The 17248-nt window shown below is 37.3% G+C and overlaps 1 protein-coding gene across 3 annotated transcripts in view; it reads left to right on the plus strand.

Annotated features, from left to right (window-relative positions):
* Positions 1 to 3898: 3898 nt before the first annotated feature.
* The window catches only part of nkain4 (sodium/potassium transporting ATPase interacting 4), a 75309-nt gene continuing 61959 nt past the window's right edge, over positions 3899 to 17248 (plus strand). Inside the window, exon 1 of one of the 3 annotated variants that reach the window (XM_039684453.2) lies at positions 3899 to 4223. In XM_039684453.2, the coding sequence (XP_039540387.1) occupies positions 4170 to 4223 (54 nt within the window). In that variant the 5' untranslated portion in view covers positions 3899 to 4169. Of the gene's footprint in view, positions 4224 to 14922; positions 14942 to 17248 lie in introns of those variants that run through there. The other 2 variants (XM_039684452.2, XM_089124188.1) reach the window with 2 other exon arrangements.

Raw genomic sequence — 17248 nt, forward strand, 5'->3', positions numbered from 1 at the left:
TTTACAGTGAAGTCATTGTTAATATTAAATAATTTTCATACATTCAAATAAAATATTTATAGTAAATAAATAAAGTGCAAAAATCCCTCATCAAATTGTGAAAATCATTAATAATATTATTAAAGAATGTGTGTGTGCATTAGAATTAAATATTTATGAAATAACATTGTTCTTTAAAAAACTACAAAAAATAAAGCAAAAACCATTTAAAAATGCTCTCATCCTTTTGTTAACATCATTAAATAATATTTGTACATTAAATGTAAATATTTACAGAACAGTAATGTTCTTTAAACAATACAAAGCAAAACAAAAATAAACAAGTAAAATGGAATAAAATAAAATAATAAACAAACAAATAAATAAAGTGCGCAAATGTCTCATCAAATTTTGCTAGTCATTGCTAATATTAAATCATTTTCTATGTTATATTTAAATATTTACAAAATAATAATGTTCTTCAAACAAAAAAAGTGAACAAATAAAAAAATGAAATAAATACAAATTATATAAAGTGGACAAATGTCTATTTTTTCAAGTCATTGTTAATATTAAATAATCTTTATACATTCAAATTAAATATTTATAATAAATAAATAACGTGCAAAAATCTCCCATTAAATTGTGAAAATCATTAATAATATTATTAAAGAATGTGTGTGTGTACATCAGAATTAAATATTTATGAATTAACATTCTTCTTCAAACAACAACTTTAAAAAAAACTAAAGCAAAAACAATTTTAAAATGGTCTCTTCCTTTTGCACGTCGTTGTTACTGTAACATCATTAAATAATATTTGTAAATTAAATGTAAATATTTACAGAACAATAATGTTCTTTAACAAACGAAAATAAACAAATACAATGGAATTAAATAAAAATAACAAACAAACAAATAAATAAAGTTAATATTAAACAATTTTCTATAATTAAATATTTACAAATTAACAATGTTCTTCAAACAAAACAAGTGAACAAATTAAAAAAATGAAATAAATATAAATTATATAAAATGCACAAATGTCTCATACAATTGCTAATATTGTAAAACAATCTTTGTAATTTAAATAACTAAATATTCTTCAAAGAACAGTCTGTTCTCTCATCCAAAAATATCTCAACACTATTAATAGCATTGTGTGTGTGTGTGTGTGTTGGGGAGGAGGGAAGCTTTTAAGAGGGGAAGCAGAGGCTACAGTGATGTAATGAGAAGTGAAGTGTTCCATGGCAATACAGGCTGAACCTGTAAAAGATTCATCACTCTTCTTCACGCTCACAGAGGAACGAGCCGCTTTTAAAGGCTTCTCTATAATGGATCAGCACAGACCGAGCCATGGCTGAAACAGAACAAGTGATATTAATAACACTAACTTCATCAGGTGTGTGATATTTACAGTGGTTTGGCAAAGTACTTGTTTAATATGTCAATATGGATCTATAGAGCAGGGGAAACTGAAAAGAAAGGGGAATGTATTAGGCATGGACTATCAATACAGTGTCTCTCTGAACAGACTGAGCAGTTATGTTTTGATAAAAATGCTTTATGCTCAGCACTGACTCTATTTCCTCATTTATTTGCTGTCTGGCTCATATGGGTTAAAAACAGTGAGGAAAACATTATGCTAACAAATTGTTACGGTGTTGAATGATGATAATTGTGTTGCATATTTTATTGTGAACAATTAAGGGATACATAACACCATCAACTTGCATTAAAAAAAAAAAAAATTATAGAATGCAGTTTTAAAAGGCAACCGGCAGATGGCGCCTTGGATTTGGTAATAGACTTCCAAGAGGCGAACATAAGTTCCCTCCATCTAAAAATCATAAGTGCAGTATACAGATCCGAACGCAGATACACAGCGCATTTTCTTTATAAAGTGACAGTACAGATCTATGGAAGCTTGTTTCCGCCACTGAATATAAAAATAAAATAAATAATTGTGACTTTTTATCTCACAATTCTGTTTTTTATCACAATTGCGAGTTTATCACAATTCTGACTTTATTTCTCAGAATTGCGAGAAAGTCAGAACTGTGTGATATAAAGTCCCAATTGCAAGATATAAAATCATAATTGCGTGATATAAAGTCAGATTGGGTGATAAAGTCGCAATTCTGAGAAAAAAAGACAGAAGTGCGACTTTTTATCTCACAATTGCGAGTTTACAGCTTGCAATTCTGACTTTATAACACATAATTGCGGGTTTATATGCCGAAATTCTGACGTCTTTTCTCAGAATTGTGAAACTCGCAATTTTTTGCGACTTATCTCGCATATTGCGACTTTATATCTCGCAATTCTGACTTTATATCTCGCAATTGCAACTTTATATCTCGTAACTGTGACTTTATATCTCGCAATTCTGACTTTATATCTCACAATTGCGACTTTATATCTCGCAATTCTGACTTTATATCTCGCAATTCTGACTTTATATCTCACAATTGCGACTTTATATCTCACAATTCTGACTTTATATCTCACAATTGCGACTTTATATCTCACAATTCTGACTTTATATCTCGGAATTCTGACTTTATATCTCGCAATTCTGACTTTATATCTCGCAATTCTGACTTTATATCTCACAATTGCGACTTTATATCTCACAATTCTGACTTTATATCTCACAATTGCGACTTTATATCTCACAATTCTGACTTTATATCTCACAATTGCGACTTTATATCTCACAATTGCGACTTTATATCTCACAATTCTGACTTTATATCTCGGAATTCTGACTTTATATCTCGCAATTCTGACTTTATATCTCACAATTGCGACTTTATATCTCACAATTGCGACTTTATATCTCACAATTCTGACTTTATATCTCACAATTGCGACTTTATATCTCACAATTCTGACTTTATATCTCACAATTGCGACTTTATATCTCACAATTGCGACTTTATATCTCACAATTCTGACTTTATATCTCGGAATTCTGACTTTATATCTCGCAATTCTGACTTTATATCTCACAATTGCGACTTTATATCTCACAATTCTGACTGTATATCTCACAATTGCGACTTTATATCTCACAATTCTGACTTTATATCTCGGAATTCTGACTTTATATCTCGCAATTCTGACTTTATATCTCGCAATTCTGACTTTATATCTCACAATTGCGACTTTATATCTCACAATTCTGACTTTATATCTCACAATTGCGACTTTATATCTCACAATTGCGACTTTATATCTCACAATTCTGACTTTATATCTCGGAATTCTGACTTTATATCTCGCAATTCTGACTTTATATCTCACAATTGCGACTTTATATCTCACAATTCTGACTTTATATCTCACAATTGCGACTTTATATCTCACAATTGCGACTTTATATCTCACAATTCTGACTTTATATCTTGCAATTCTGACTTTATATCTTGATTGAGCAAAAATAGGCCTACTTTTGAGGAGCAGATATGTGACCCCTAAGGAGCAAAGCCAGCTAAAAGACTGTGGTTGCTTTATTCTTTCTTTCTTTTTAGCAAGGACGTGGTCATATGGTTATTTAGGGTTAAGCTTGTTTACTGGTCTCTCAACCGGGTATGTTGGTTTCAGAGGGGTTTGGGCAATTTTGAGCTGATCAGGCGCGCAGGGATATCAGCTGGCAACCGTGGCGGTGGCACCCAACAGTGCCGACACCAGCTCTTGTTTAGTTTAAGGTTTTATGGTTCCTATACATTTTTAGGTTTCAAAACTACAGCACTCACAGGCTGTGTGTGTGTAAGGGAGAGAGAAGAGAGAGAGAGAGAGAGAGAGAGAGAGAGAGAGAGAGAGAGAGAGAGAGAGATCAAGCCATACTACGGCCTCCCATACCCATTGTGATTTACATACACCCCCTCTGCCTGCTCCCCCGCCCCTCTTACCCCGTCTACCCGGTCTACCCCTTGTTCTTCTTCTGCTGCTGCTGCCTCTTTCCTCGCACTTCACTCACTCACACCCGAGTCACACACACACTCCTCCCGGGACGCGACGCGCTTTCACACCTCCACGCGCGTTTCACTGAGCGCCGCAGGAAACAATGGAAACGGAGCCGCTTTGTGTCGGACAGAGACAGACGCGCTTCTCTGTGTTTGTTTAGGACTTTCTGCTCATAGACTCATATATTCAGGATCCCATTATCTCGCTTTAACTACACAATGGGCTGCTGCAGCGGACGGTGCACCCTCATATTTCTCTGCACGTTTCAGTTGGTAAGTTTATTTTCTGAAAAGAAATTGTGCATTTCACACCGATGTTCACCATAGCCAATGTGAGCCGTTTAGTTTGTAACACACGCCTGCCTTTTGCTTTGTTGTTGTTATGCTGCTGTTGATACACATTGAGAGTACATTAAACATTGTGTGTGCTTGGCTTGAATTCTTGTCTTGAGAGTTAAGCTTAAACATGTGTTGGACCCTTCATTAAATAGCCCGGTGTGGTAAAATACACTTTTATGACCAAATGAGTGCTTCTGCTCTTGCACTAATGCAGCTTCAGTCATCGCAATTGAACTTTTCCTCATACTGTAACTGTGTGTCACAAATGTGTGAGTACTGAGAAGACACAGGATACAGCACTGCAAAAGTTGTAAATTGTCTTGGATAAATCTGTTAAAAGAGGATTTAATTTTTCTGGCAAAATGTATGTTTCAATGCTGATCATTCAATGCATCAAGGGCTGTCAAACGATTAATTAATCGCATCCAAAATAAAAGTTTGTGTTTACATAATATATGTGGGTGTACTGTGAATAATTATTTTATAAATACACACACATGCTTGTATATATTTAAGAAACATTTCCATGTACATACTGTATAGATTTAAATATAATTTATATTATATATAAATATAAATATTTTATATATAAATAATATTTTTTTCTTAAATATGTATGCATGTGTGTATATTTTTATATATACAAAACTACTATACACAGTACACACACATATATGTAAACACAAACTTTTATTTTGGATGCGATTAATCAAGATTAATCACTTGACAGCCTATATATATATATATATATATATATATATATATATATGAAATATTACATGTTATAGTAAACCATACAATTATATTTTTATAATGTAACGTTTTGATTATTATTACAGAAAAATCTAGTATTCAGTCTAGTAATCAACCTGATTTTCAAGTATACATCTGTTGAATTGTCACACTATTAACCACATTACTGTATACCGTTACCATATAACCATACTTGCATTAAATGGCAAAGCCGTTTTGTTCTTTTATATACTGTATGTGTACATGTATAGATTAAATATATAGACTAATCATTATTAAAACGACAGTTTATTCATTCAAAAGCAGTGAGTGATTTTATCTTGTCTTTTATAGTTTGATTAACGGTAATGACTGCAGAAGGTTTATTAGGCTGCTGTCACTTTTAGAGCTGCACAGATCTGATATACTAGCCTGGTTAAAACCAGACCATTCTCAGTTGTAACTGAGTTATGGTCTGCCAAAGCATAGACAAACCATTTCCAGAGGGGTGTCACCAACGGACGTCGGGGATAGACCTAAAACCAATCAGAGCGATGAAGGAGATGACGTGTGCAGAGCGGCGGAGAAACATCTCCGAGTGTTGTTCTTGGCTCAGTTTTTAACAAAAAGGAAACGTTCAAATCGCTTAAACAGACGCGATAGCTGATTCGAACGAGTGATGTTTGTCAGCAACATCCATTGTAATGTAGGCTACAAAATCCCAGTGCTGTCATCATCGTGTAAAGCCCGCCCCCACGTTTCTGATTGGTGCTTAGATTTCAACGTATTGGAAATGGGCTTGAATGAGCTCTTTGCCAGACTAACTTTCAAAGAAAAACGAAATTTGCCGGAAGTTGTCTGGGTTTTCCCAGGCTACCGATATACTGTTACACGTGTTTTCTCTCTCACTTAAGACATAACCGACTGTGTTTACGAGAAAACGTTTGTGTTGGCTATTTGGCCATTTAGACGAGTATCTAAAGCCCACAGTTATATACTTTGCTTAAGCGCGTTCAGCTTTTTGGTTTTTACAGTCTATGATCTCGGAGTGCACACACACGCAGAGAGCCGCCTAGGGAACAGTATCTCTTTCGTGGCTTAATGCTCTTCCGATGATACTGTTTAATACCAGGCACATCCCGCAGTTTAGCAGGCACGTCCCTCACTGATTCGGCTGCTTTGGATGTTAAGTTTGGCTTAGTAAGGAACAAAAGCGCAATGCTATGAAGGAAAAGAAGGTGTGTTGGATGGATTTCGGGAGTGGCACAATACCGTTTTACGTCTATTGTCTAGTTTTGATAATCTTTGGAAGCCAAAATAGAAAAATCATCATAACTTCCAGTGAAAGGACAGATGTCTTTCTGGTGATGTGTGCAGGACTTCTCCAATCATTTAGTCTACTTAGACCCCACCCCTCCACAAATGATAAGCTTGCTTTCAGATCTACCTCCATCCAATCAACAACTAACCAAGTCTTGCCCTACATTGTGGCAGTAATCTGTTTAAGGGATAGTTTACTTTGAAATAAATTTTTGATATGTTTTATCTTACCTCAAGGGCATCCAAGATGTAGGTGTCTTTGTTTCCACAGTATTTTAAATTTTGATCTTTTTAGGTCAATCCGTTCTTGTCTGTCAGTCATATAATGGAGGTCTATGGTCACCACCTCAAAGAGCATGCACAGAGAAGTCCAAAATAAACATGATTTAATGACTCGTAAATGTAAGTACACATTGATGGCCTAAGACATGAAACGAGCAGTTTGTGTGAGAAAACGAACAGTATTTATATCGTATTTACCTCTTGTAACCACAGCCAAGTACTCTGAAGGCACGGGTGCTTCGTTCTGCTCAAGCGCCGGAAGTGATCTCTTGTGCGGTTGCGTAAAAAAAATCAACTTTGTTTGTTAATATATCGAAATTGTCTTCCGAAAACGTGTGAGAGATCACTTCCGGCGCTTGCACAGACAGAAGCACGTGACTGTGGTCAAAAGAGGTAAAACTATATAAATACTGTCCGTTTTCTCACACAAACCGCTCGTTTCGTGTCTCAGGCCATCAATGTGTACTTACATTTACGAGTCATTAAATCACGTTTAATTTGGACTTCTCTGTGCATGCTCTTTGAGGTGGTGACCATAGACCTCCATTATATGACTGACAGACACGAACGGTTTGACCTAAAAATATCAAAATTGAAAATACTGCGGAAACAAAGACACCTACATCTTGGATGCCCTTGAGGTAAGCTAAAACATACCAAAAATTAATTTCAAAGTGAACTATCCCTTTAAATGTAATGTTGAAAGAATTAGTACAAAACAAACTTACAGAGCTTTTGCTGGCTTGTTGTGCTCATAACAAGTGAAAAATGGAAAGAGGACCTCCAGGATGATGTGTCTATAAATATCCGACTGTGTTGACACAGAAGGTATTATGTTTACATGCTTGCGAACAATAGTTTAGTATGTGAAAGTTCATTGCAGGGACTCTACGCTGAGCACCTCGGCACTAAATTGATCTGTTTACACTCTAGATAGAGTTGGCAAGAGCTTTCAGTGGTTAGTCATTAGTTAGATCTACCCATGTTCCTGTCAAAGAGAGAGATGTTCGTCTCTCCTCAAGAAGCTATTATACTGTAATTGTCGCTTAATCTTTATTGCAGCCCGCTCCGGTTCATCGGATACTCTATCCTAGCGTAAGTGTTCATAGAAGTTGTCAGTGAGTGAAATGTTATATTGACTTCAAAGTTCGCCATCATCATTCTGCTACGAGTGGCTGGTGTCCTAATTTCCATATGGAAAGTCTTGCAGCTGCTTTTTGCATTGTTTCACTCGACCTCCCCCCATCCGCAATCCCAGTCTCAACAACTGAACCGATCCCACGACAATGCAAATGGGCGTTGTACGCCTACACCGGTAAACAGCTGCAGGTGACTGATTGCACGTTATTTAAATGTAACTGCTGTTGACGCTGTGAAGTAGACACTTCTTGTTTTCGACACGGCACTGCTCGCGTAATGCTCAGTCGAGGTGCCGTCCATTCTTCCCACAATCCTCTCTGACAGGAGCATTAAAAAGCCGTTGACACCTGCCCTCTGAAGACAGATGTGTAATGCGCCTCGGTCCTCACGTCACACACACACTGAGCTTGACGGGGTCCGTCGTCTTTTCATTTTAGGCACCTCGGGGGGAAAACATTCCTGAGCCTTGATGTAGTTCTGCTTTCTGTCTTCCTATGAGATCTTATTATCTTGATGTCACAGAGTTTACCGGACGAGTCGGCAGTTACTACTGTTCCCACTCGTACTGTTCTCAGTGGAACGATATCAGTCGAATATTAGTCATTTACTGGGTGATTGGTGGAATGACGCTTTTCTTTTTATATGATCAATAAAATATGATCAATGTGTTTTTACATTGCTTTAACTCGTTAAAATAAAGGAGTAGTTCACTTTTAAAAAAACTTTTGCTGATAATTTACTCACCCCCATGTCATCCAAGATGTCCATGTCTTTCTTTCTTCAGTCGAAAAGAAATTAAGGTTTTCGATGAAAACATTCCAGGATTTTCTCCATATAATGGACTTCAATGGGAACCAAACGGTTCAAGGTCCAAATGAGAGTTTCAATGCAGCTTTAAACGATTCCAGACGATGAATAAGGGTCTTATCAAGCGAAACGATCGGTCATTTAAAAAATAAACAAAAAAGTTTACGTTTTATAAGCTCAAATGCTCGCCTTGCTCTGTTCTGTGATGAGCCTTCGTGAGTCGTGACTCTCCTGTTCAAACTCGTTCAGCAAAATGAACAAATCATTTTTCGAGTCATGACTCGACGGGTCCTAGATAAGACCCTTCAGGAATTGATTGGATCATCGGAGGTTGGGCGTTGCAAACAAAATGGAGGCAGATTTGAATGGCAGTTTACATTCAGTCCGAGAGGCGGTGCACCGACAGCCGCACCCACGTTGGCTCTGGCCGCACCCTTTCGCCATTGCACCTTATAAAGACTATATAAGACTATATAAAGAGGGTACATGAATTTTAAAATAATAATGAAGTGCACAGATAAATCATTTATAATAAACACTACAATATTACAAATAAAAAGATTTGTCAAATTTGATTTCATGCCGACTTTAACCCCGTCCCTCCACAATTGAATTGAACCTGGTATTCATTTTTGAGTTCAATGTTCACATCTCAAAATCCAATCAACAACTTGTTTGGTAATTCGTTATGACTCAGATGCACATCACAATATGGAAGACACTCGCTACCTCTGTTTCTGTTCTGCTGACGTCTTTCAATATCAGTGCATCCCTAACCAGAATATCATGTAGACATGAGTGAGTCCAATAAGCAAAATACCCTGATAACATTAGCAACGCCATTTGATTGGCATGTACAAGTTTAGCTAGGACCTTAAATGGCTCTTCATTGCTCAATTCCACATCCTCTTCCTCAGACATTTTTACTCTTTGTTGCTCTTGAGGAACATCTGGTTTGGTTCCTCCTCCATCTCTCTGTTCTGAGAATAATAGGTTAAAAGCACATGAAACTGTCAGCAGCTGATTTAAAGACTCCCTAGTGGTTGCTTTTTTACAGGCATTCTCCACATGGACCTGACTTAGTAATCACTATGTTTGGAGTAAATTGGACAGTTATCGAGTTCATCTGAGATGTTGTTCTCCATGAACCGTCTCTCATTACCTCATCTCTCGCATGGTTGGGCTGCGTGAGGACTTGTGGTTAACCAGAGAGGAATTTAGTCTTTATCCATGCAAAGCTTAATAATGAGGCTTTCTTGATTAAAAATTCTTTCTTTTGTTAACAAGCAGCTTGAATTTTTATCTTTGACCCAAAGGAGAATTTCACAAATGAATGGAACTCTTGTTCCAAACCAGTATGACTTTTCTTCTCGGGAAAACAAAGGAAGAAATTTTGAGGCAGGGCTTCAACAGTCTCCTAAAGGATTATTAGGAACACCATGCTAATACTGTGTTTGACCCCCTTTCACCTTCAGATCTGCCTTAATTCTACGTGGCATTGATTCAACAAGGTGCTGAAAGTGTTCTTTAGAAATGTTGGCCCATATTGATAGGATAGCATCTTCCTGTTGATGGAGATTTGTGGGATGCACATCCAGAGCAAGAAACTCCCAATCCACCACATCCCAAAGATGCTCCATTGGGTTGAGATCTGGTGACTGTGGGGGCCATTTTAGTACGGTGAACTCATTGTCATGTTCAAGAAACCAATTTGAAATGATTGGAGATTTGGGACATGGTGCATTATCTTGCTGGAAGTAGCCATCAGAGGATGGGTATATGGTGGCCATAAAGGGATGGACATGGTCAGAAACAATGCTCAGGTAGGCCGAGGCATTTAAACGATGTCCAATTGACACTAAAGGGGCTAAAGTGTGCCAAGAAAACATCCCCCAAACCATTACACCACCACCACCAGCCTGCACAGTGGTAACAAGGCATGATGGATCCATGTTCTCATTCTGTTTACGCCAGATTCTGACTCTACCATCTGAATGTCTCAACAGAAATCGAGACTCCTCAGACCAGGCAACATTTTTCCAGTCTTCAACTGTCCAATTTTGGTGAGCTCTTGCAAATTGTAGCATCTTTTTCCTATTTGTAGTGGAGATGAGTGGTACCCGGTGGGGTCTTCTGCTGTTGTAGCCCATCCGCCTCAAGGTTGTGCGTGTTGTGGCTTCACAAATGCTTTGCTGCATACCTCGGTTGTAACGAGTGGTTATTTCAGTCAAAGTTGCTCTTCTATCAGCTTGAATCAGTCGGCCCATTCACCTCTGACTTCTAGCATCAACAAGGCATTTTCGCCCACAGGACTGCCGCATACTGGATGTTTTTCTCTTTTCACACCATTCTTTGTAAACCCTAGAAATGGTCATGCGTGAAAATCCCAGTAACTGAGCAGATTGTGAAATACGACACCAACAACCATGCCACGCTCAAAATTGCTTAAATCACCTTTCTTTCCCATTCTGACATTCAGTTTGGAGTTCAGGAGATTGTCTTGACCAGGACCATACCCCTAAATGCATTGAAGCAACTGCCATGTGATTGGACACAATTGCATTAATGAGAAATTGAACAGGTGTTCCTAATAATCCTGTATATAGTCTATGTCGTATACTACTTTTATGGTGCTTTTTGGTCTCTTTGGTTTATTTTTATGGAAGTCATTTGGATTTGGAACGACATGAGTGTAAGTAAATTTCATTTTTTTTTTACCTAATCAAGTATGTCATAGGTGGATATTATGTCTAAAAGTGCAATCACATACACAAAACACTGCCTTGTGCAATACATTTCCTCTACGGTATTTCCTTGAGACGAAACAAACTAGGACAGAAATCAAGAGACGCTTTGAAGCGAGCCAGAAAAGGAGGGCTAATCAGTCAAAGAAAGAGAGTTGTACTTGCCGTGTTGTACACACTGGTGACTAGAGAGAAAAAAAGACACACTTAATGGTGAATAGAGAAAGTGACTGATGGACTGTGGGTAATGCATGGCAGTGACTTTGACCTCTTTATGGCAGAGCAGAGAGGCTTGTGGAGAGATACGGTAATGAGGTCAGGAGGAGTATGACCCGTGATCGCACACGTCAAATCGAGGCCTGGATGTTTAATAGATCCTTACATTCAGATTCAAGGGATGTTCTTCATCGTAAGCATTATAATCTTCATTTCTCCGAAAATTAAATTAATGAACGTACAATTGAAGTCTAAGTGGCAAGGCATTGCAGTGAGTTTTTACATCAAATATATGCACTTTTTTTGGTTGATAAAACCCTTATATCTTCTAAACCATCCTGACACTATTTTTCTTGGTAGACAACATCTGGTTACTGTATGGATTTTCATCGTAATTGTTTTTAGTTCAGTCCCTTTCTGATGTACTCCCAACCATCATGCAAAAGTTTGCTGGCTTCATAATAGCGCAATATGAACACCATTCAGTTCTAGCAATAATTGACTGTAGTAATTCTGTGGTAATTGACATTTTGACCAATTCTGTGACGAGCTTAACTTGTATTGAACCCGAGTTGAAACAGTCCTGTGTAATAAATGTATAATAAAGGTCTTTCCTCTTGATCCAAAGACTTAAAGTTGATATGTCATGTGTTTTTACTCTTAATCCCCCACTGAGAGGCAAATGATCTAAACAAACAGCGTTCCCTTTGGAAACGAGAAGCCGCAGAAACGTGGACCAGCTGACTTCACAAAGTCAAAGACTCTCACGGGAGGGCAGTAAAAATGTGAGGACGAGGTAATTTGTGGTTTAATTTGCTCAGGAGGTGTCATTACAGGGCTACAGGGGTTCATTGGTTATGTTGATGGAACCTTTTGCCCTCCCGTAAAGGTTAATTTGCCCCTGTTGGCTATTCCACGACAGCTAGGGGAGTTAGAAACGCCCGGCGGTTTTACGAGACCTGGCGGCTGCCTCTATCTCCCAGACAAATGAGCGCAGAGATGTGCGGCTCTGTTTATCAGCTGATTTGCATATGATTCAGCCCAACACCCAATGTGCATCTCCCAGCCAGACAAGCAGATGAATATTTATAAAACAAAGGTTGCCACCCTCTCTTTTCTCTCTCACTCGCTCACATCTATGTACTCTGAATTACCAACTTTCATTAATGCACTCAGGCTGTTATTAAGTGTAATTTGTGGAATGAATCGGAATGAGAGACGGCAGAAAAAGACACACACATACACATGCTTCTGTGTAACTCGGGAAGGATACGTGTTGATGCCTGATGAGGGATCCAGCAGAGAGAAAAACTGCTGCAGTTCTAGACCAAAACAATATCGCCAGAGTGCCTCAGACTTTTATTACAACCACAACAATTGAGATGAAAAATATTTCATCACGGATCTAGCTCTGTTCAACAACTTAGTGAGCTGCTGGCCGTTGTATGTTCATGTTAAAACTAAATATACAGCAACATTTGTTACTGTGCCACTTTGTAAGAGACTGAACTTGGAAACAACTGGTTCCAATCAAGTTTGATCTTAGCATGTTGCAATGTTAACTATTTGATACTCGAACATACTTCGAGTACTTATTCGAGTAATATTCTTATCACACACAAATCTTCATTGTTTTTTTAATCCAGATTTTTATGAATTGGATATTGATTGCATTCAGATCTTGGAATACATTTTCCAAGTTATTTTACAGTGCATACTAGGATCACTCTAACACTCTACATCTAATGAGTTGAAATATAACTAAAAACATGGCCTGCATTTTTTTTTCTGAAAATTGGGGGTGGGGAGGGGGGGATTTTCCACATTTCGGAAATTGTGCAGTGTAAAAAAATCTTTTCAGGATTAGTAATCACAACATTTTTTTCTTTTATCAAATCAACTTCAATAATTTATTTAGTTCAGATAACATATAATTTTGAGTTTCTGATGATTAAATCATTCTCCTTCATTCTATTAACGTAAAATTTTAAGGCAACCAGGTTACTTACTTTTTTAAGTTAAACCAACAATATTTTTTATAGTGTGTCTAGACAATTTGACGCATTGTGTAGTCAAACACAGCAGAAGGAGGGAATTCCCATTCATTTTGTTCAGACTATACACAATGTCAAATCATATGATTTTTGACTCCTATATTCTTGTGTGCGGACAAGAAACATGTCAGACTGCTTTTTTTTAATCTGTCATGCTAGTGACTCGAGGAAACATGCATCAAAACAATAATCTCTATTTTTTTGAGACATTGTAACACAGTGTTTGTTTACAATGGCGTAATTTTGTTACGAAATATATGGAATCTATGGATCCAATGTACTGTTATGCATTATGCATTGTGTGTCAGTCTCTTTTTCAACAAAATTGGCATTTTGGCATCATTTTGTGTTCATTTGACTGTTTAAGCACAATAGGTCTTGAAAAGGGGCTTAATTTTGTACTTGCGAGTCACAAGCTGTTTGAGAGGCTGCTTTATGTGTGCGCTTTGGGCATGAACGCACAAGTCATGTAGAGATCTGAATGGTTTAAAATCCCTTGAATGTTTAAATTGGACTTTGGCAACTCTTTGCAACTCTGGCACTGACACTTCTGCCAACTGTCCCGAAACATGAGCGAAAGTCTTGTTTTACAGCATGCAGCTCGCTTGTATTGAAGACATTCTGAATCCCTTAATCACTCATGCTATTCGTGAAATTACATCTAACAGAAAGTTTCCAAATTTACTGATTTGATAATCTGTGTAGATGACAACCTACACGCTATAGTGAATGAATGTTGGTGCAAAACCTGTGGGAATGAGTAAAATCATGCGTAATAGCTGCAACGAAATCCAGGCCCTGAAATACATTAAATGCAGCTAGAAAGTCACTTTTGATCAAAATCTCTGTCAAAATGAATACATGTAAATGAAGAGCAAATGGAAATGGAAGCGCTTGATATGTTTTGCTCATATATCCCAGAAAATACACCAAATGATGCTGAAATTTCCATATCTGTGCTTACCCAAGCACGCAGTCAACACTGTCACTGCATATGAATCAGTGCTTTATCAACACCCCACCAGCAAGCAAACAACCAACTGATCTCTCCGACCTTTGACTTCCATCTACATTTACTGACATCCTGATCTCCCATTTTGAGCATCAGTGTTGAGTTATGATGAAATGTTTAAGCTTGAGAAGCAGCGCTCTGTTTCTCTCTCTCTCAATCTTGACTGTGGAAAACTGATTGTGTCAGGCCTCTGACTGTGAAGATTGGCCAGTTGACAAACTGGAGTGTTGTCTCGGAGAACGTTGACATTGATTGTAACTCCAACAAACAGCATCTTCAGAACAAGAACGAGCTAAAATAGAAGCGCGAGGAAATCTTATGGCCTGTTCACACCTAGAATAAACTGTAAGTGAAATTAAATACAAGCAGAAAGTCATTCACATGCTTTATCTCGCTGATATCAGCAGCGCTGTACATCTGTCTGCCTGAATAGATTTTTTCCCCATTGTCAATAATGCATTGTGGCTAAGCTAGCTGGCTTAGCTAAATATTGCATTTTGTCTTTTTGAATCATTAACCAGCCATGACAACTGATTTGGACCACCTGTTTGCTGAGTCCACAACTAGATGTTTCTGAACAGGGTCGATTGATGCCTTGAGTATGAATATTGACCGCTCTCTGAAAAATGTAAGCCCCCGTATTGAGTGCAACAGCAGGCCAGTCATTCACCCATGTGCTGATCAATATTTCTGAGGGGAAAGGTGACTGATCATATGATACTCTATAGAAGAGAAGGTGAAAGGAGCACACAGTGGGCGACGTTTAGTGTTTAAAAACATAATACTTGTGTGACTGCCTGTTTTTGAATATCAAGTAGTTAGCTTAGCAACATGCTAACTGTAATCTGTCAAGGATGAGAATCAACGATTGTTAGGATGTTTTCTTAAAGAGATCATTTTCACATCTTTTAGTATGAATGTTCACTTGGGAACACTTTACCGCAAGGACTCATTTGTTAAAATTATTTAACAAACATGAACTAACAATAAGCCATTTATTAACTTTTGTTAAAGGGATAGTTCACTTTAATTAATTTTTGGTATGTTTTAGCTTACCTCAAGGGCATCCAAGATGTAGGTGTCTTTGTTTCTGCAGTAGTTTCAATTTTGATATTTTTAGGTCAAACTGTTCATGTCTGTCAGTCATATAATGGAGGTCTATGGTCACCACCTCAAAGAGCATGCACAGAGAAGTCCAAATTAAACATGATTTGATGACTCGTAAACGTAAGTAAACATTGATGGCCTAAGACACGAAACGAGCGGTTTGTGTGAGAAAACAAACAGTATTTATATCGTTTTTACCACGTCCAAGTGAGGGCGCGGGCACTTCGGTCCGGAAGTGATCTCTCGCACGTGTACGTCACTCATTGTTTACATAGATTTCGGAAGAGAATGTTGATTTTTCGCAACCGCACAAGAGATCACTTGGACGTGGCTGTGGTTACACGATAAATAATAATAATAAATAAATACTGTTTGTTTTCTCACACAATCCGCTCGTTTCGTGTCTTAGGCCATCAATGTGTACTTACAATTAAGGGTCATTAAATCATGTTTAATTTGGACTTCTCTGTGCATGCTCTTTGAGGTGGTGACCATAGACCTCCATTATATGACTGACAGACAAGAATGGTTTGACCTAAAAATATCAAAATTGAAAATACTGTGGAAACAAAGACACCTACATCTTGGATGCCCTTGAGGTAAGCTAAATCATACCAAAAATTTATTTCAGAGTGAACTATCCCTTTAATATTAGTTCACAGTGCATTAACTAATGTTAATAGAAGCAACATTTGACCTCAGAAATGTTTTAGGATATATTGAGATTAACACTGAGATTACTAAATGCTGTAGAAGTGTTGTTCATATTAACTAATCTTGTTAAAGGGGTACTTCACTGGCAAAATTTTAATTTCAAAATGGTTACTTATGAGGAAGAAATGTGAAAAGTCATGCTACCTGAGAAAAAGGGCTGTGTGTCAGTCTTTTTCCAAATAGGATATAGACAGTGGTTAATTGCTTCAAATAATCGTAATTATGGACAGCACATTAAATAGAAAATCTGAAAGACCTCTAGTCAACACTGTTTTAGGCCAAATGGAGGAGAACAAAAAAAGGAAAGAAAGTGCCGTTCTGTCAGCTCTGCCATACAGGGAAGAATTAAAGCTGTTGCCATAGAGTTCGATTTCTACCATAATGCTGATTAAAGAGTATATTATGATTTTCAGTGATAAACCTACACAATAATTGTTCAGTTAATAACCCTCTGTTGATCAGATGTTGTCTTATACAAGTTACGAAAGTATAATTGTACAATATTTTTCACAAAAGCCCTGGAGACATTTAACATGAATTTTTCAGTCCAGGTAACACAGAGAAAAAGTAAACCTTTGTTCATTTACATAAACTGCTCTCATTGCAACAATACAAACCGGATTGAAAACTAATGTTAAATGAAACCTTATTGTAAAGTGTTACCATTTACTTTAAGGTTATTTATATTCTAGTGTACTTAGAAACATTGTTGCATATACAAGGACCAAAACTACTGATAATTACACAGACTTCTGTCCAATCAAACTCCAATACAACCTGCAACTGACTGGAAAGTAATCATGCCCTGCGTCTTAATATGCATTGCATACC

The sequence above is a fragment of the Pimephales promelas genome, chromosome 20 (genome assembly GCF_988280905.1).
Source record: "Pimephales promelas chromosome 20, fPimPro1.hap1.1, whole genome shotgun sequence".
Classification (NCBI taxonomy): Eukaryota; Metazoa; Chordata; class Actinopteri; order Cypriniformes; family Leuciscidae; genus Pimephales; species Pimephales promelas.